General features: G+C 39.1%; 5 protein-coding genes across 12 annotated transcripts; 3 read left to right on the top strand and 2 right to left on the bottom strand.

Moving 5' to 3' along the window:
* The first annotated feature begins 908 nt into the window (after window positions 1–908).
* Window positions 909–3729, top strand: LOC121762792. 8 transcript variants are annotated; one of them, XM_042158792.1, is made up of 6 exons: window positions 909–1034; window positions 1827–1921; window positions 2259–2495; window positions 2583–2673; window positions 2859–2925; window positions 3071–3729. In XM_042158792.1, the coding sequence occupies exons 3-6, from the start codon at window positions 2369–2371 to the stop codon at window positions 3122–3124; spliced, it is 339 nt and encodes a 112-aa protein (XP_042014726.1). In that variant the 5' UTR covers window positions 909–1034; window positions 1827–1921; window positions 2259–2368; the 3' UTR covers window positions 3125–3729. The 8 variants fall into 8 exon arrangements, 6 of the variants coding, with proteins under 6 accessions (XP_042014726.1, XP_042014721.1, XP_042014725.1 ...); XM_042158787.1 differs by having other exon boundaries at window positions 975–1034; window positions 1816–1921; XM_042158791.1 differs by lacking the exon at window positions 909–1034 and adding an exon at window positions 1050–1681 and having other exon boundaries at window positions 1816–1921.
* Window positions 3730–4460: 731 nt separating this feature from the next.
* Window positions 4461–5449, top strand: LOC121762331 (U11/U12 small nuclear ribonucleoprotein 31 kDa protein-like). The gene has a single exon (XM_042158176.1). It carries the CDS (start codon window positions 4496–4498, stop codon window positions 5255–5257), a length of 762 nt encoding a protein of 253 aa, XP_042014110.1. The 5' UTR covers window positions 4461–4495; the 3' UTR covers window positions 5258–5449.
* Window positions 5442–8763, bottom strand: LOC121762330 (putative ribosomal large subunit pseudouridine synthase SVR1, chloroplastic). Its single transcript, XM_042158175.1, has 10 exons — window positions 8222–8763; window positions 7879–7958; window positions 7616–7716; window positions 7446–7518; window positions 7243–7336; window positions 7093–7141; window positions 6794–6944; window positions 6424–6480; window positions 6052–6107; window positions 5442–5861 (listed from the first exon to the last, which is right to left on the bottom strand). The coding sequence occupies exons 1-10, from the start codon at window positions 8664–8666 to the stop codon at window positions 5801–5803; spliced, it is 1167 nt and encodes a 388-aa protein (XP_042014109.1). The 5' UTR covers window positions 8667–8763; the 3' UTR covers window positions 5442–5800.
* Window positions 8764–8931: 168 nt separating this feature from the next.
* Window positions 8932–12422, top strand: LOC121761251 (serine/threonine protein phosphatase 2A 57 kDa regulatory subunit B' beta isoform-like). Its single transcript, XM_042156884.1, has 3 exons — window positions 8932–9075; window positions 9223–10537; window positions 11702–12422. The coding sequence occupies exons 2-3, from the start codon at window positions 9392–9394 to the stop codon at window positions 12002–12004; spliced, it is 1449 nt and encodes a 482-aa protein (XP_042012818.1). The 5' UTR covers window positions 8932–9075; window positions 9223–9391; the 3' UTR covers window positions 12005–12422.
* A 774-nt stretch (window positions 12423–13196) lies between these two features.
* Window positions 13197–19389, bottom strand: LOC121760042 (probable pectate lyase 5). The gene is made up of 5 exons (XM_042155646.1): window positions 18946–19389; window positions 17745–18462; window positions 17471–17662; window positions 16835–17040; window positions 13197–13616 (listed from the first exon to the last, which is right to left on the bottom strand). Exons 1-5 carry the CDS (start codon window positions 19074–19076, stop codon window positions 13364–13366), a joined length of 1500 nt encoding a protein of 499 aa, XP_042011580.1. The 5' UTR covers window positions 19077–19389; the 3' UTR covers window positions 13197–13363.
* Between the last annotated feature and the right edge of the window lie 209 nt (window positions 19390–19598).

The following is a 19598-nucleotide window of genomic DNA, read 5'->3' as shown; positions in this document are numbered from 1 at the left end:
TGCACATCAAATGTCAACAGCTTATAGTTGACATTATATGTGTATAGGTGATATGAATCATAGATGTAGTTGACATTATATATGTGCAGTTGACATGAATTGTATATGTAGTTGACATTATATGTGTGTAGTTGACATGAATTGTATATGTAGTTGACAAAAAAATAAAAATAAAAAAAAAATAAAAAATCGAAAAAAATTTAATTTTTTTTAAAAAAATAAAAAAATATTTATTAAATAAAATGTATGATGAAATTACCATTCTGCCCTTTCACAATTAATTAATGTAAAAATATTTTCCATGTGGTAAATTCTGAACCACTCATTTAATAAAAATGAGTGGCTAATAATGCATCTCAATTCTCAATTAGGCTAAAAAATCTCAATTGATCACAACCCATCTGATGTATACGTATTACTCCCTCCGTTCGCGAATAGGAGTCCTGGTCTCACCTTCCACTAACTCATTTCACTTAAATTTTATTTAAAACTAATATATATAAGTGTGACCATTATTCTACTAACTCTTTACCATTCACTTTTCTTAACATTTCTTAAAACTCGCGTCACTCATAAACGAGACTTATAATGGCATACGACGGGAGTATACATTTATACTCATACTACGAAAACAATATCCTAAGTATTAGATTTAGACATATATTTATGTGAACTTTTCAATACCAAGATTTGGAGTTGCATTATATAGTTATTAGTTACTACTATTTGCCAATTTATAAACGTGACAATACAAGGAAAAAAAGGAACTATCAAAGGCAATAATATATACTCCTAATACTTTTCCACGAATTAAAAATCTTATCCTGCAAGTTGTCCATTCTCCACGTCAGCTAGAGGGAGAAAGAGGAGCGATAAAGGGTGAGAGGGACAAGAATTGAGAGATGCCACCAAACAACGAAAACGACATTTTGCATATTCTTGAGCCCACGTTTTTCTCTGCCTATATATATCCCCTCTTCCCATTGAAGGAGCTTTCTTTTTTTTCTCCCTCTCGCTTTGGCAACACAGTAAAGGTACAAACTTTCTTTCTCTCTCTATATTTTCTTGTATTTTTTTATGATTCATTTTTAAGTCTTTTTGTTTTTTTTGGTTTCTTGTTTTCTTTTTGAGCTGTACATGTTTTCTTTATTGCTCCCTCGCTTTTATAAATATGCAAATTTGGGCCTGTATTTGTTGAGAGATTGGATCTTTGAGTCTTTAGTCGTTGTTGGTGTGAAAAAGATTGTAACTTGTGGAAATATTACTGGGATTTTATATTTCAGATCAGATATCTTGACATCAGTTCCATTATTACTCGTAATTTGATGTGAATTTAGTTCCCTTTTTGTTGAATGCAATCTTTGAATGTATGGGGGATTTGTAAGATTGAGATAGTTAGGTGCTCTGGGGGGGTTTTGAATTATGGAGGTAGGTAAAAAAGATTTAATTTTTTCTGCATTCAGAAGAAAATTTGCCTCAAGAATTTTGTGGGTTGTAGGCATTTAGTGTTCGGAGAGTGTGTGGCGATGACGAATGGTTTCATGGGTTATCGTATACGCTGTGAGAAAGAAAAGGATATGAAAAAGTATTTTAAGTCTTTGATTCTTGAATCTAATTGTGAGCAACTGGATATGCTTTCAAAATATGTACCTGTTTCCATCACTCCATAGCATGTGATGCGGTGAGATTCGGGGAACAGCTCATGCTGTTATTACTCGTCGTTAAGTATGATTATAAGATGCTTATGTTTAGTTCTCATTTCATCAGGTAAAAAACCAAAATGATTGAATTTGTATATGACTTGACTTTCTATAGATCTTTGTTAGAAAGCAAGTTTTGGAGATTTTTGGAGTTGTTATTCGACTTTGCTGGCTATCAATACTTGGGCATACGCGGGAGCAGATCACTATTTCGAATAAAGGTAGACTGTTGTAACCTGTGCCCTTGTTTCTTGAGTCAAATGTAATGTTTCTAAGCCATGGGCAGAGGGAGAATGTTTTATTTAGTTTCGATGTGCTGCCTAATACTGTTGTCGAGACTAGAACGTTTTTCTGTCTGCATACATTTTATGTTATTTTAGAGTTGAATTGCTTCCTTTATTATGGTTGCTATGTTATTTCTCTCATGAAACGATTAAAACAGAAAGAACCATTCTTCTCCCTCTGGTCTCAAGGTTGCTTATTTAGATCAGTTAGAAATCGAATAAACTTTTGTGCCCCCTTTTATCTTGTTTATTGAGAGAAATCCACCTTATGCAGCTCCAGTATTTCTTCGATCCAGTTGCTGTACTTGGCACAACATTGAACGAGCAGTTCAAGATCCCTACTTTCCGAAACTTACTAAAAGCGAATGTTAATTCGTTCAAGGTATGATGGAAATTAACGGTAAAGTTTCCCACAAGAATGAAAAGAAGCCTTTGGAGAACTCTGCTCCTGCCAGTGTACCTAAAAGGCTACCAGAGAATAATTCGAGCACTTCTATATTTGTCAATCATGGTAAATTAATTGGTCCCTGAATTGTTAAAGAGCGAATCAAGAAATATAAAATTCTTGTTTTCTGATGCTTCTAAATATCCTATGCAGCTGCAATTGCATGGGATGAGAGCAGAAGAAAATGGGTCGGAAATGCTCCTCAGAGGTCGGAGGACAGATCCATGAAGGATCCGGTTATAAGGTAGTCAGATAACCTCCTTTGATCAATAAACGGAAATCACAAATTCAATAGCTATCAATACATGAAGTTTATGGGTATTGGTATCGACCAGATGCAGTTTCTGGTTTTAGGTTCTAAAAAACGAGAAGCTTCGTGTTGTAGTTCTTTTTTCTATGTGATGAATGCTTCTTGACATGCTCTTGCAGCTGGACCACTACCTACGAAGATCTGCTCTTGACTCACGAGCCATTCTCCGAGCCAATCCCTTTACCTGGAAGTTACCCCGTCTTTGGATTTCATGCTCCATGATGTTACAGTACATGTAGTTACGATCTGCAACGTTCAGCGAATTGCGTGTTTGGATCTCGTTTCTATTAGAACAACACTCATCGTTTAACTTATCTGTCGGGCCTTGCAGGAGATGGTCGACTTTTTGGTTGATATCTGGCATGACGAGGGGCTCTTTGATTAGAACAACTCCTTACTGAATAGTTCAGGCATCTATAAGACTATAACCCTCCCCTCTCTCCATTATCTCAGATTCGAATTTCAAAGCAATAATCGACTCCCACGCCTCCTCAGAATGGTGATGTCCCGGCAACTGCAAACCTTGTTCCTTTGTTGTACCATTCATTAGGTTATTCTCGATCCTACATGTATTCTAGTTCTGTACTCGTTTTAGCTTGTGTTCTTCGATTCTACAAGTGATAGCATATCCGAGACGGAGACGTTTAGTTATTTAGGTAGTGCCTGGCTCGCCCCATGAGGAACTCGACCGTGTGTATCTTATCCGGCCTCATTGGTCTAGTTTATATCCTAGAGTTTGCAAAGTCAAGTTCTTGATAGCTGCGCCCTGAAAGGCTTGACGTATAAAGAACTCGACTGGCTAAATCGGAACGTGACCGGGCCCATATCCGGTTCCGGTCTAGTCTATGTAGTAGGGTTGTTGTAAATCAAAATTGAACCTCTTTCTATTGGGAACTATTTGGATATTTAACATTTAGTAATGCCTCATTTCTAATATTGCTTGTAGAATCTAAATTTTTTATAGCATCATAGCTTCTTTTTTTGTTGGTACACACGGTTCAGGTTTAAATGTTTATGTTGAATGTGTGTAACTTGTTTATTTCGTTAGAGCATCAACAATGATGCCCGTCCCGGTGGAATTTTGACCGGCGTGCCGGAATTCCGCGGCAGACGTCCGCCATTGTGCATGGTATGCACGGATACGGAATTCTGCCGAGGACACCGCAGTTCCGCGGCGTTACGCGGAATTCCGTCACGACGGGCGTGCGGACGTCCGCCATTGCGTTGACTCCCACAGACGTCCGCGCGAAATTCCCGTTTATTGCATTAAATTGTGGGAAGTCCTTGGGATGTTCGCCACTGTGCAGTGGGAAGTCCTTATGACGTGGTAGTGCAGTAGGAAGTTCGTATGACGTGGCAGGAGGTGTTTTTGGGAATTCCGCGCCACTGCTGATGCTCTTATTGTATTTAGAAAAGAAGCAAATTATGACTTCTTAAAAAACTTAAACCCTTCATTTGTCCATTTTTTAAAATGGACGCCAATATATTCATAAATAATTAAACTTAAACCAGTTGCTATTATTATCAAAATTATTTCACGTTGGAGTTAAATTGTTGAACAATTCCTGAAATTTTAATTAACTAGTAATTCCTTTTTTCGTTTCAAGAATTAATTAATTAAAACAGAGGATTAAAACAGAATAAGCGACTTTAACACTTTATTGCAAAATTTAAAAATGCGACTTCAGCTTGAAAACTTCATATAAATTGTTAGGAAAAATAATAATTTCTCACGCAAAATAAAAGAAAAAAGAGAATGTCTCGAAAGAGAAATCAGAGCGACGAAGAAGAAGACGACACTTTCTTCCACCGCTACTCCTCCGCCGCGGCGCCGCCATCCGCCGCCGCATCCAAATCCTCACGCGGCGGCGGAAACAGCGGAGGCCTAGCTCCGTCCAAATCGACGGTCTACGTGAGCAACATCGACTACAACCTCACGAATTCCGATCTCCACACGATCTTCTCCACCTTCGGCAAGCTCGCCAAGGTCACGGTGCTCAAGGACCGCGCCACGCGCCAGAGCAGGGGCGTGGCGTTCGTCCTCTTTGTCCGCCGCGAGGACGCGGCGCGCGCGGCTAAGGAGATGGACGGGAAGATCCTCAACGGCCGAACCCTAGGCGCCTCGATCGCCGCCGACAACGGCCGCGCCGCGGAGTTCATTAAGAAGAAGGTGTACAGGGACAAGAGCAGGTGCTACGAGTGCGGCGAGGAGGGGCATTTGTCGTATGAGTGCCCTCGGAATTTCCTAGGGCCGAGGGAGCGGCCGCCGCCGCCGAAGAAGGGGCGGCGGGCGGGCGGAGGTGGAGGGGAGGGGAGGGGGAGGGATTTGGAAGGGGATGAGGAAGTGGAGGAGGTGGAAGGTGAGCTGGAGATGGAGAATTGGGCGTCGGTGGTGGATGGGGGAGGGGCGGCGGAGGAGAGGCGGATGGAGGCGGCGGATAGGAAGGGAGGAGGGAGGGAGGAGAGGAGAGAGAAGAAGAAGGGTTACTTTAGTGATGAGAGTGATGATGAGGATTGAGATTTGGGGAAATTTCTCTGCTGATTTTGGGATTTGGAGGGATTTTCAGCTCTTCAAGGCTTGATTTTTTTTCTTCTTGAAACACATGATATGAATGTATGATGTTTATTAGAATTCATAATTTTCATAGAACTAATTCATAATTTTCATAGAACTAATTCATAATTTTCAGATTGATTCAATCTTGCGCAATCACGGAATAACAAAATTATTATCGGGAAATCATAGATCGATTCAATCTCGCACAATCACGTGACAAGTTAATTTTGAGCAATTGAACATCAACCAACGAAATAGCTCGACTCATTTACAACCCTATCTAACCTGACAGTCGTGTTTTGACACTACACATTTCTGCAAATGCAGTTGCAGTAAACTATACAAGACTGAAAACTGATTTTAAATTCTACCAGCACATTCCCTTCAAAATCGACCTCTCCGGTAAAAAAAAATCTTGATTTCGAACAAGCATAGACTCGTCGCGGTGATTGCCTGACTGGATTGATAATGGCCTCTTCATATCACCATTCGTGAGCAACGTCTTTAGGTCTTCCAGCCGAGTGCTCTCAAACTAGCTGCATTTAGTTCTTGATGCTTACCCAGTCTGTTCACGATGGCACAGTAATATATGTAAACAGATCATTAAAAAGGAACTTTTGATATATGTGAAATAAAAACTGTTAAAAGGGTTGATGGCCCGACAATATCAAGAAAAAAAACTAGTCTAAAAACGATTCAGCAAAACTCGTGATGACAAAGAGATCAGCAGCAAGTTTTGAAATGGAAAAGCTTACGCAAGATCTGTTGGAAGCCTGAAAGCGCCTATACGCACACGCTTCAGGGAATGCATCTGAAACGACCACAGAGAAAAGGAGAAAGCCATTAACAAAACTAATTTATTTGCTAGTGAGTGTGGTTGATATTTAGAATGCTGCTTTGTAAACTGAAGAGGAAAAGGTCAGATGCACGTGATTTAGGACCTTTGGGCTAAATGTTAACTTCAAAAGGTCGGTTTTGATGAAGATCGGAAACATTTTGTCAGGATCAAAAGTAACATGATGATGATATTTCGAGTTTTTAAGAGATACTCGTTTTGCCTTTATTGTTGATTCAGGTATTGCTAGAAACATCAGTCAATGAATCAATTAAAGATAAGTGTACAGTACCTGAAGTCCAGCATTTTTAACAAGTTCTCTCACTTCGTGATTTCTCCCTTCATGAACCTGACCCATTAAGGAAACAATGAGGTGTTACATTCGTCTTGATTCGATGTGAACCCGACAATCATACATTAATGCAAATATCCCTATTCAGATAACATGAGGCAACTTTACTACTTTCAAGCCCGACCAATTTCAAGCAGGTGCCCAGTTGTAATAAAAAGAAGCCGCTAATATCAGATTACCTCAAAGACAACACAGATCAAATTCTAACCTAATACATGCATTTTATTAGTTTTCTTTATTTTTAAGAGGTCTTAAGTTGGGCAGCATTTTAGGCCAAGAAAGTAGATGAAGGCATAAGTTACAGCAGTACCACAATGCGAAGCCGAGCTCTCGGAATATCTGGCTGTCGTGGTAGCAACTCCACCAGATCAGGGGTACAATGGACACCTTCTACAACTGTTCCCTCACTAATGGCAATCAATTGCCGCTTACTGACCGCACCACTAATAGTTGCAATGTATCTGTCAGCCATAAAATTTGATGCATTTGTTATATAATGTTAATGCCACTTTACTAATTAATGCTAAAGCCAAAATGCAAAAGGCTTTAAAGAACACTTTATTCAATGTTAAAGAGTTGCAGCAAGAGAGGAGGGAAGTAAGCCCTTACTCCTTGGATAAATTGGACGAAGGATGTGAAATCTGATTGGCAAACTCACCTAAAAAGCATACAAATAGCTCATTACATGGAAATTTTGATTCATCAAGACAAATATATCAACTTGCACATTTCAGAACAAAGCATAAAACAGATCTATACCATCATTTGTCACTATAATTAACCCAGTTGTGTTAACATCAAGGCGGCCAACCGTAAAAAGTCTTGGCTTTGGTGTTCCAGGGTTCCTTTTAGTCTGAGAAAAGACATAAAAGATCAAAAATCAGTAACCAGGATCTTAAAAAATAGTAGTTGCACACTGAGATAAATTATGTGGAAAAAAGCAACTTAAGTAGCCCTCATACCCAAGTCTTCATAAAATCATCAAACAGAGAGAGTGCAGACTTCGTCTCTTTCTCTCCTGCTGAGCATATATATCTGCACCAATTGAACTTTTGTATCAACTCCCTCTCTGTTAAATATTGGGCCGTGATTTAAGTGCCAAGACAATCAGAGATAGAGTTGGTTAACAAACCCTTTTGGCTTGTTCAGGGCAAAATAGACCTTAGGAGGAAGCCTCTTCGCCAGACGGCCTCCATTAACGTAAATAATATCTTTAGCAGGATCTACTCTGGTCTGCCCCCATCATCAAAGAACCAAGAAACACAAAATGAGAACCATATAACTAATTATATTAAAGTCATCCTAACTATCCATTTCTTGATACTACAAAGTCTCACAGTATATGCTAAATACCATTGCATATATATGACTTCCTAAAACGACTGTAACGCCAACCTGGGGTGTGTTGCAAACGGAGCCGTTGACAGTCACCTTCCCTTGAAAAATGAGCTCCTCGCTACTTCTCCTAGATGCCACTGTCAATCATACCAAATTAACAAAATAGCATTTGATATTGGCTAATTAGATTTACAGCTTTCCATTTGTGGTTTCACGAAGATTATAGTATTATGTTATCTTTAACAGATTAATCAACTAAGTAGGTTGAAAATGTATGATTATAAAACCAAATCCTGCTAATCAAACACTAGCGCCTCTCCAGCTCTTTAATCAATCAATCACTATGCATTCAAATCCCCAACCAATTTCATCAAATTACATCCAGAATTTAGGCATTTACCTCCGGCAGCCGCCAGCACTTTCGCGAGCCGCTGCGGAGGCTCCCGGAAACGCTCATTGTAAAATCTCCGCGCCGCCTTCGAGTACTTCGGCTCAGCTGTAGGAACCCCCGGCTTGGCTTTATTCTCCTCATTCTTCTTCTTTCTCTGCGTGCTTTCATTGACGACGGCTCTGAGGAAACGCTCCGACGGCGTCGTCTTGAGCGTGACGTCGCCGCTCTCGTCGTTGAAAGTCCACGGGATGTAGGGCTCGGAGTCCTCACGCGGCGCGGGTTTATGCGATTTCGATTTAGGTTTGGGCGCGGCGAATTTGGCGCCTAATTCGGTGGTGGCGGATGAGAGAGATGAGGTAATCGCTCTCCGGAGGTGGCAGCGTGGGAGGATTACGGATGTTCTAGAGAGATTGAGCGTTGAAAACGCGGCGGCTGCCGCTGCTATCGCCGCCATTTCGCGGTGGTTGATGGCGGATTGAATTCAGTCCAAACTCAGTGAGAGAGGTTTGTAGATAAAATTCTGTATTTATTTATACATTTCCGTTTGCAAATAAAATTATTATGGCAATTAATTGGAAATCATTTCTACAAATAACATTGCGTAATTTTGAAAAAGTATTGAATATTTAAGTTTTTTTTATAATATTTTTTTAATTAAACATTTTATCCAAATTTGAAGAACAAAATTTATCTATAAATGAAACAATTCTTCTCTTTGCCACCATTTTTTCGGATCTTTGTTTCCCAAATCGACACACGCAGCTCTCTCTCTATCTCTCACCTGCATACGTAGTTTTCTCTCTCATGTCGTGATTCCTAGATTTGAATTTTGTCTTCTCAATTCTCAGCTAATCTCATTTGAGGTACTCATGTTTCCACCTTCTGCTTTAATTACAGCAAAAATGGAATAAATTTTCCGCAACTGTGATGATTGTTCTATTAAAAATGCTCAATTTCACGCTATTGATGCAAATTTTGTTTGATATTGTATTGTGTTTGCCAAATTCCAGGTGTGGCATTTGTATGGGAGCTGGTTAGGTTAGGATTATGCAGGAAAAGTTGAAATTGAGAATGAAATTGATGAGGAATGTAGAATAGGGAGAAAAAGGGTTTGATTTGGGGAGAAATTAGTAGTTGATTAGTGTTTTAAGGACTGTTTTTTGTGATCTTGTATCCGTAATGAAAAACAAAAACAAGATGTTTAACAAAATAATGAAAAGGGGGAAAAAGGCCTCCAAGGAATCGATTGAGGCACCGGTTCCTGCACCGGCAGCTCCGCCGCCTACGGTGACGGTCAATCACGCATCACGGACGAGTGTGACACCGAAGCCGACGGCTGGTCCAGTCGTCCCACCGAGGCCTACAACGGTGGAGGTCTTGCCGAATTTGAAGGACACCCCGATTAATGAGAAACATGGGGTGTTCATCAGGAAGGTCCACGTGTGCTGTTTCTTCTTCGATTTTGTGGATACGATGAAGTCTGCGCGGGAGAAGGAGATCAAGAGGCAGACGCTCGCGGAGCTTATTGACATTGTGCAGACAGGGTCGTGTAAAATGAATGAGATAATGCAAGATGAGATGGTAAAGATGATAGCTTTGAATATATTCCGGTGCTTGCCACCTGCAGCGCACGAGATTACTGGCGGACCGGGTGGAGATCCGGAGGAGGAAGACATGTATATGGACCCGTCCTGGCCTCACTTGCAACTAGTTTACGAGTTGCTTCTGAGATACGTGGTGTCGTCTGATACAGACGCTAGGATTGCAAAGAGATACCTCAATCACTCATTTGTGTTAAGGTTGCTTGATCTGTTTGATTGTGAGGATATACGAGAGAGGGAGTATTTGAAGACTATTCTTCATCGGATGTACGGGAGGTTCATGGTTCATCGTCCCTATATAAGGAGCGCGATGAACAATATCTTGTACCGTTTTATATTTGAGACGGAGAGGTATGGTGGGGTTAACGAGTTATTGGAGATTATTTCGAGTATCATCTATGGGTTTTCGGTGCCAATGAAAGAAGAACATAAGTTGTTTCTTATACGAGCACTTATTCCGTTACACAAACCGAAATGTGTTGCTTCCTACCATCAGCAGTTGTCCTATTGTATGACGCTATTCGTTGAGAAAGATTACAGGTTGGCTGATATTGTTATTCGGGGGTTGCTGAAGTGTTGGCCTATCTCAAACTGTGGCAAAGAGGTTCTGTTTCTTGGGGAGTTAGAAGAGATTTTGGAGTTCACCCAATCTTTAGAGTTCAAGCGCTGTATGGTTCCGTTGTTTAAACAAATCGGACGAAGCATCAGAAGCCCGCATTTCCAGGTTTCGTAACACCCATTAATTTGTACATTCGATAATATATAATGTGATCATGTTATTTATGTGTGTACGAGTGTCTGTGAAAGCCTATGATAAGACATGGAACGGGTCACTGAGCTTCGTACTCACACACATACACAAAATACGCATTCTGATTATGTGAAGCTTACAATTTTTTCACATATGCTAAGATGTGTTCTATAAATAATTTCGTTCGTGTTCTTTGGTTATCACACTTCCCACCATATTGTGCGGTTGTATGAACATGGATCTTAATGTGGTGGATTCGACTTCGTAAAATCCTATGCACCTATCAATTGGTGACGAAATCTTTAATTGTATGAAGAGAAGAGCAACTCAATTAGTGACCAATTTTGTGGATTTCTTTCAGGGTCTGTTTGGTCACGGAATTAGAATTGCATTGAAAGAAATTGAATTAGAATTCAATTCCAATTTCTTTGTTATGGAATTGAATATGAAAAAGTGTGCGCACACACAATACACACTTTGCATACATAAGTGTGTGTGTGTGTGTGTGTGTTTGTGCAATGTGTGTGCAGTGTGTGTGTGTGTGTGTTTGTGCAATGTGTGGTGCAGTATGTGTGTGTGGTTGTGTGTTTGTCTGTATGTGCATGTTTGTGCAGCGTGATGTGTGTTTGCATGTGCAGTGAGTGCAGTATGTGTGTGCAGTGTGTGCGCGCGCAATGTGTGCAGTGTGTGTATGGTGTGTATTCATTGTGTGCAGTGTGTCTCTGTGTGTGTGTGTGTCATTAGAATTTGCGCACACTATGTTGTGTGATCGCTATGAGATTCCAATTATCTACTCTGATATGGAATTGGAAGATTCGGAATTGTAAATTTGTAATTCAATTCTAAAACTGGATTTGGGATTGAAGACTCCAATTCCAATTTCATATGCTCAATTCCGTGTACTAAAAGTGTACTAAACAGAGCCTCATAAAAGTGTCCAGACATTAATAATATTCATCAGAACCCTCATTTTTGTGAATTACTTTCATAGATATGTCTAGACATTTTGCTTATTCAACCGTTAAGATGTAACTAAACTCTTGGAAGTTGGTGATGTGCAAACTTGATAATTTTTTATTAAAGGAAATTCTTGTTGCTGGTTGATTGTCTAGATTGTCCCCTTTATGTGGTACGCAGGTGGCTGAACGAGCTCTTTTTTGGTGGAACAACGAACACATAGTGGCCTTGATAGCAGAGAATCGGCATGTTATTTTACCAATCATTTTCGACCCACTGGAGAAGAATATACAATATCATTGGAACCAGGCAATCAACGGCTTGAGCAGCAATGTTCGAAGGATGTTCGTGGAGATGGACAGTGAGCTATATGAACGGTGCCAGAGACAGTATGAGGAGAAGGAGATAATGGCAGAGAAGTTGGAAGAGAGACGCATCACGACTTGGAAAAGACTGGAAGAGGTAGCTGATGAGGCCGTTTAAGGAGACGACAAAGGCTCTCATTTAGTGATCTTTAGGTGGGCTTTTAAAATATACTTTCAAGAACAAGCATTGATTGATGGCTTCTGGATTTGGCAAGACCAGATGCTCTGGAGATGTAGAATTTCGGCGACTTCCTTTGGCTGGTTGCTTGCTACCACGAGAGCTGGAAGGAAAGGAAAAAGATCCGAAGAAAGGAGGTACGGTACGACTAAGGCTGAATTGTGTTTCCCACATCAAATTTTTTTCATTTTTTAAAACATTTTTGTTTCTTTATCCAAATAATGGCTAACTATTTGAACAGAAAAAAATCAAGGATTAGGCTGTTGTTTAGTCTGTTTAAGAGCTTTGTAGATAATCATTCATCTATTCTTTGACAATTTGATTATAGAAATATACTAAAAGATTTGAATTTTGAATCTATGATGATATACACTTGTTTGTTGATCAGTCATAATTTGAAGTGACTTTTTATAATTTGATCTTCTGCTTGTTTTAGAGGACTTTTCTCTATCATATAGTTTGTCTATTTTACATTTGAACTATTCTTCTTTTTCTGTGTGAAAGTGATTGCTTCTTCTTGAAACTCATGCATATTGCCCAAGTGAGTTTGCAAGGATCGAATGCGTTACAACCCGGTGTGGGTTGTAGTCGAGTGAGTGGCATGAGACGAGACATTTTCATGTCGATGATTCTAGCTGTTTGACCGTATAGTGGTCGTGTATGGTTTTCGAGTCGTGGTAAAATTATGATATGCAGTGTATTGATGAAGTGAAATACGAGAACGAAAATGTTTTCGATTTAAGATACAGGCATTGGATTCCCAAAGTGTGAATGTGTTTCATGAAATACAAACAGTAGATAACCAATTTAAATCAGCATTAATCACAAAGTTGGATATGTATTGGGAATTTGTAACAAATTACATCAAAATTCTGTTGATGCTATTGAGAATCTGAGGTTTTTATTAAGTTCTCCAGTAGAAATATGCTCCATTTAAAAAATACTACTACTAATGAATCAAACTTTTCTTGATTATAAAACTTTTCAGTTTTTTCTGTACAATAGAAAGTGATGCGTGACTGAATTTGTGACCCACATTAATTATGTTCTTTAAATTTGCCTAAATTCCAATGCCAATATATACACATATAGTATATCATCTCCAAATAGCCAAAAAAATATACAAAGAAAATAATTTAAAAGATTCTATTATTACTTTCACCCATTTCTTTAAAATAACAGTTAACCTCTCCTCACAATATTACTTTCATTTGAAATCTAAAACTTCTTCATAAATTTCCTCTTTCCTTTGCTCATTCCTATACCATTTCCCAAATTTCTTTCATTTTTTTCCTATATCTATAATGAGAGTGATGATAGTGAACCATCACAATTGATGATAGTATACAAAATTAAAATAATTAAAAGAGACAATAAGATAGTGATGGGTGGCCGGGATAATTGAGTTGGTGGCGCGCCGCTCCCAAATATCATACTATAGTTGTCACCATCACCGTAGCCGTAGCCACCGCCGTCGGGCCCGCCACCGCCGTTACTGGTTGCGCCGGTAGCCCTCCCCCCTCCCCCATATGATATGCTATAGCCATTGTCCCTATTATAAATCCACCATATTTAATTAATGTAATATTAGTCTACTTTCAATAATGCATGTCATATTGTCATTTAAACAAATGAGAGCCATTCAATATTGTCATTTACACGAAGAATTTTTGGTATACTAGTACATCACATATATAAATGTTTAATATTATTTTGTTTATAAATTTATTTCGATTCTGATATCTTAAACAAACCCAATTTGTTAATATATTCATTTATTCAGAAAAAAAAACGGATGAATCGTTCTTAATTTGTAGTAGTATTTAATTTTTAAAATTAATGATGTCATTAATTTTAAGGCATTAGAATCAACTTGAATAATAAGATGTACTAAATGAGATTGATGCCCAAATAAATGATGCTCACATAAAATATATAGCACACTATCTCTCCTTACTACTATTACCATGTGTGCCCATATTTCCCACAAAAATACATTATAAATCACTATCCACCCTCCACTCAATATACTCCATCAACTATTATAGCACAACATTAGTCACACTAATTTCCCAAAAAGTGCAATTATATCAATTAATGGGGCCACCTAGTAAATTGAAGGCTCACATGCATAAGTTGGTAGCTACAAAATTAGGAATTGAAATAAAGATTGAAATTGAAAGAGAAAAGGACCTCCCACAAGTGGGATCCACATAATTGGGAATAGAATGTGTGACATGGTTCATTTGACAATTTTTTCCCTCACATCATCAATCGAATATTTTGAATTTATTATGTAGACTTTTTTATCATGAAAAAAATTCAAGAACGACTCTAGATGCTAGATTCGATGTATATATGTTTGTTTAGTGATGTATTTATATGTGCGTAAAAAATGACAAACTAAATCATTATACAATGTCAAATATAACGTCTTACACATTATTTTAGAATTATAAAAGTACAAAATTTGTGATCACTTTTGCATTTATATATGTGGTTGGATGTGGATATTAGCTTCAATGTCGCTTTTGTCATAACTCTTGTATATCCACATGTATTAAATAGAAAGCTCTATGTTTAGTAGTTAAGCAATTCAAGACTCAAGTGAACCTACCTAGGATAAGCTCGACTCTTATCTGGTCCTGACACTTCAATTCCTTCATTATACGTTGCAAATACGTTATGTGCATACCGACACTATTAAATTCTCTTGTTACACGTTGCCAACACGTTATGTGTATATTGATAATGCCACAAATCGAACATTTTCTAGTATTAGTGAAATCAAACAAGAGATACAAAATCATAGACCAAACAACAAGTGTTGTAGTATGTGTTTTTAAGAATGGATGTAGGTTTTCCCTAGAAAAGTGAATCCAAATGACCAAAAGAGAAGGATAATATGGCCATTGTACATGGAAAACCTATATTTTCGAGTGCCAAAATTTATACACTGCGAAGCTGTGGAGAGTCGAGGAAGATAAGACGCTGAAACACAACTTAGTTGGCAAAGCTATTTCGCCGTAAAATGAAGAATCATTATTGATTCTCTTTTAACAAGATAAAAAGTTGAGGAAAATGGAGAGAAGGGCAAAATGGTCATTCTCGCTCCAAGAATAGTTATTGATGACCAAAGCAAATATCTATGAAACAAAACCGGTAGGAGAAGTGGGCCCAAGAAAGAGCCGAATAGTGGGCCAGGCCCACATAGCCAAAAAGTCTAACTAAAAGGAGCCCACCATTGGCTGGAAAGCATGAAGAAGGGTATAAAGGTAAATAACTATTTTTCACAAAAAATTGGCCAAACAAAGACATGGGATGGCCCACATTATCCAAAACGCGAGAGAAGGGGTAGAAGAGAAAGAGAGGCAAAATGACGATAGATGCTACACTTGATGAACTAACGAGTTTCGAAATTACATTCGAATAGAACTATGTGTGACAAATAATCGATAATATACACGTTGGATCTATCAAAAGTATAATATTCTAAAGATAGAAAGTACTACTATTAGTTATAAAAAAAGAAAAAGGAAAAAGGAAAAGAAGAGTTTACCCTCACTGTGGATATACCAAACACATTCTCTAAAGTTTGAAGAAAGATTACTTTGATAAAATTTGCTAAAAGAAGAAAAGCCCTAAAAGACAACTTGGAAACCCTAAGGACCTTTGGTCACGTAGATTCCCGAGGGGCGTCGTCACATGACATCCTTTTATAAGCATCGGGTTCCAATAGCTCCTTTTCGTACATGCTTTTAAGAGGTGTTATTAGGAGAATCGTGGGTTAGTTTTCGTAGACAGGGTGATGGTTTAGAGTGAACGGCTAGGTGAAATGTAATGAACCTCGAAGCAATATTTGGTTGAACAAAACGTAACGAATATTGAGTGTTTCTATGTGTAATAGGGGTGAGCAAAAAAACCGGAAACCGAATATCCGAACCGAACCAAACCGAAATTTTGAAATTCGGTTCGGTTTTTTCAGTTTTTCAGTTCGGTTCGGTTTTAAAAATAAAAAAATTTCGTTTTTTCGGTTCGGTTCGGTTCGGGCGAAGAAAAAAACCGAAAAACCGAAAAAATGAATTATATATATTCTATTAATTTAATATATTATATTATATATAATATATGTATTCTTTTAATATATTCTACTATATAATATATATTATATGTATTATTAATTTTATATTATATATAAATATTCTATTAGTACATATAACATAAAATAAAATACACATATATAAATATATATTTATATTATATTTATTTTTTCTAGGTTTTTCGGTTTTTTTTTCAGTTTTTCGGTTTTGTTCGGGTTTTTTGATTTTTTAAGTTTGGTTTTCGGTTTTTCGGTTTCGGTTTTTCGGGTTCGGTTCGGTTTGGATTTTGAACTAAATTCGGTAATTCGGTTTTGGTTCGGTTTTGGCAAAAAATCGAACCGAAACCCGAATGCACACCCCTAATGTGTAATGTGTGTGAACGAAGTGCTAATATGTCAATTTGTGTGAGGGGGGCCTTGATGTAGCACTCATAAGAGTAAAATGTGGCTATAAAGGCACACAAGCACCCCAAAAGCCGCCTAACTAAAACAAAAAAGTGCCCCTACCTTATGGAGTGAAAAGACGAAAATACCCTTGGCGCGCTACAGCTTAGGTTAAACTCTAACGCACATGTAAAAAACCATCACTAGCATGACCCCCTTTTGTCACAATAATCATAATATGGATGAATTATCATGAGCTAAAAAAGGAAGAGAGTGAGTGAGTGTACCTTTCGCCACCAATAACACCGGCGTTCATGGTGAGTTGGTCGATGAGCCCGGCTGACTTCGCCTCGACGCTCGTTGCCTTAGCATACTGCATGATGAGCCCCGCACCGGACGGCACGAAGAACGCACCGTTCACCAGAAGGTCCCCATCCGTCCTCCAGTTCCACCCGGCCCACTCGTCCTCGTCCGTGTCCACGCGCTTTGTTACCTATAAATCCAACCGATTTCTCAAATTCAGCAAAACTTTTTGCTCATTTCAGTGATTAATATTACATGGTGATGGTGACACTTGCTAAAGCCTTTTCATAAAGAAATGGTCCTTAAATATAATCCCAACAAATCTCATATATTGCAAGTTGAGGAAAAAAAGCATATAGAATCAAAGTATATATATCACACTTTAGTGAATAGCTCACTCAACAAATCAATATTCTCCCTAAAAAGAAGGCTACATTTCATAAGATAACTCAAATCAAACTCTAATCTTTATGAAAAAATTATCTCAATTTCCATGTAAGCACAAACAAGTCAAAAAGTTTCATCACATAACTTGTATCATACATTTTCATTTTGAATTTTGATAATTTCCCCTTCAGATCATGTGAAATTGATTGTGATCGATAGTTGTTACTTGTTACCTCCTTGGCATTGGGATCGGCCGGTGCCATATACCGGTTCCCCTGGCTGTTGATGGTGGGACTAGCACTCCCTCCGATCGCGTACATTTGCCACTCGGTGAAATCATTGTTCACGACGTGAATGTAGCCTCTCCTGCACCTCGGCATCCTCTGCACGAGCTTCTCCCCAAAGTGATTGAACGCGATAGTCACCTATGTACATCACAACGTCGTTAATCAGAGCAACGATGAAAAACAGAACAAACGTGCCTAGACAACGAACGTGGATATATACCTGCATCCCCGAGTCAGCCAAGTGGTTGTCGTTGTGGCCGAGCAGCATAACCTCGTCGTGGTGGGAGAAGTAGCTATTCGAGATGGTGATGGCGGTCGATCCCATGATGGCATCGATTAGCCCATCCGTGCAATGCGACAACGCGCAGTGGTCGATCCATATGTTCCTCGACGAGAAGATGGATATCCCGTCCCCGTCCGACCTCCCCCTCCACCCCGCGTGCGAGGGGCTCGACCTTACAACTGTGTTCCCGGAGGGAACACAGTTGTAAATGTGCACGTTGTGGATGATCACATTGCTCACGGACTGGAGGGTGATGCACCCGGACCCCGTGATGTGGACGTTCGCGCCACGACCGTCCACGGTCTTGTAGCTGTTGAAAATGAGCTCGTGCTTCAGCTTGATCACCATGTTCGACTGGAAGACGATCCACAGGGGCTCGTCTTGGATGACCGCGTGGCGGAGGGTGCCCGGGGCAGGGTTGGCCGCGTCCCGGTCAGAGGAGTCCGTTACTACGTAGTAACGGCCTCCTTTGCCCCCCAGAGCGGCCCGGCCGAAACCAATTGCGCAATCGGCCAGGCGCTGGCGGTTGGAGCCCCAATTCGGGTCGCAGCGCCAGCAGTCGTCGATGGGGTTTCCGGTGAGGCATTGGGCAATGCCGGTGGGGATTGGGGCGGAGAGGAGCTGATGCCTTCTTGAAAATGAGGCATTAACACTCCTACCAAATTGGGGGAAAATTTTATGACTTCAAATAATGAAATTTGTTTGTTTAAAACTAAATTGGGGAAAATCAAACTAGACCCACATGATGAGATATTTAGTGTCAGAAAACACACACACAACACACAGTGGAAAAACAGGGGAAGTAAGTACACATGATGGATAAAGGGGCAATGTCAGAAATCCAAAATTAGGGCCAAATTCAAGATATGGATACAAGTAGAATGATCAGAATCAAATTTACAGAACAAATTTAACAACTTCTTAGACAATGTTAACAAAAAATGAATAACACAAAAACACACATACACACACAAAAACAGAGACATGAATGCTAAAACTCTAATCAAAATCAAGAAAGAGTCAAAGCCCAGATAAAAAATTTCAATTTTGAGCAGAACCCATGTGGAGGAATCTGTGCTCAATGCCTTTCCATCAATGTATCCATCTATCTATGTGTGTGTGTGTGTGTGTTTATTACCTTTGCACATGCTGGACAACAGCTTCAGGGTCAGGGTGTTGATGGGGGAGAGAGAGATTTTGGGATGAGGTGAATGAGAAGAGAGAGAGGAAGAAGATGCAAACCAAGAGAATGGAGAATTGAGGAAGCATTCTTTGTCAGAAAATAAAGAATGGAGAGAGGGGGAGAGGAAGAGTATATGTTGTGTTAATGGTGAAAGAGAGACACTCAAGAAAGGAAGAGATTTCTTGCTTCCTTAGATGGGGATTTTGGGAAATTGTGATCATCATTTATATATACATGTTGTATGCTTTTTTTTGAAATAGTGTAGTGGAAATTGTTGAGGGTTTTGAAATGAAAAATAGTTGTTGCTTTCTTGGTGGTGGTTTTTGGAGGTTGTATTATCCTTTTATTCTCTTTTATAGGAAAAAGAATGGATTTTGCATTGGGTTGAAGAAAGTATTTGGGCAGTTTTGGCCTTCAAGAAATTGGTACTTTGACTCTTTAGACCTTCAAAAGGATGAGATATTGAGAATCTATTTGGTGCTTATATTCTCTTTCAGTATTTGAATACTTGAGTTTGGTTTTTTGCATTATTGATGAAGTGTTTTCTTTAATGCATGGCTTTGTCTTGCATATATTGATAATTGGATTTAATAATAATGAGTTTGGGA

The sequence above is a fragment of the Salvia splendens genome, chromosome 13, assembly GCF_004379255.2.
Source record: "Salvia splendens isolate huo1 chromosome 13, SspV2, whole genome shotgun sequence".
In the NCBI taxonomy this organism is placed as follows: Eukaryota; Viridiplantae; Streptophyta; class Magnoliopsida; order Lamiales; family Lamiaceae; genus Salvia; species Salvia splendens.
The sequence above is the reverse complement of the archived record's forward strand: the minus strand, read 5'-3'. Positions and strand labels throughout refer to the sequence as shown.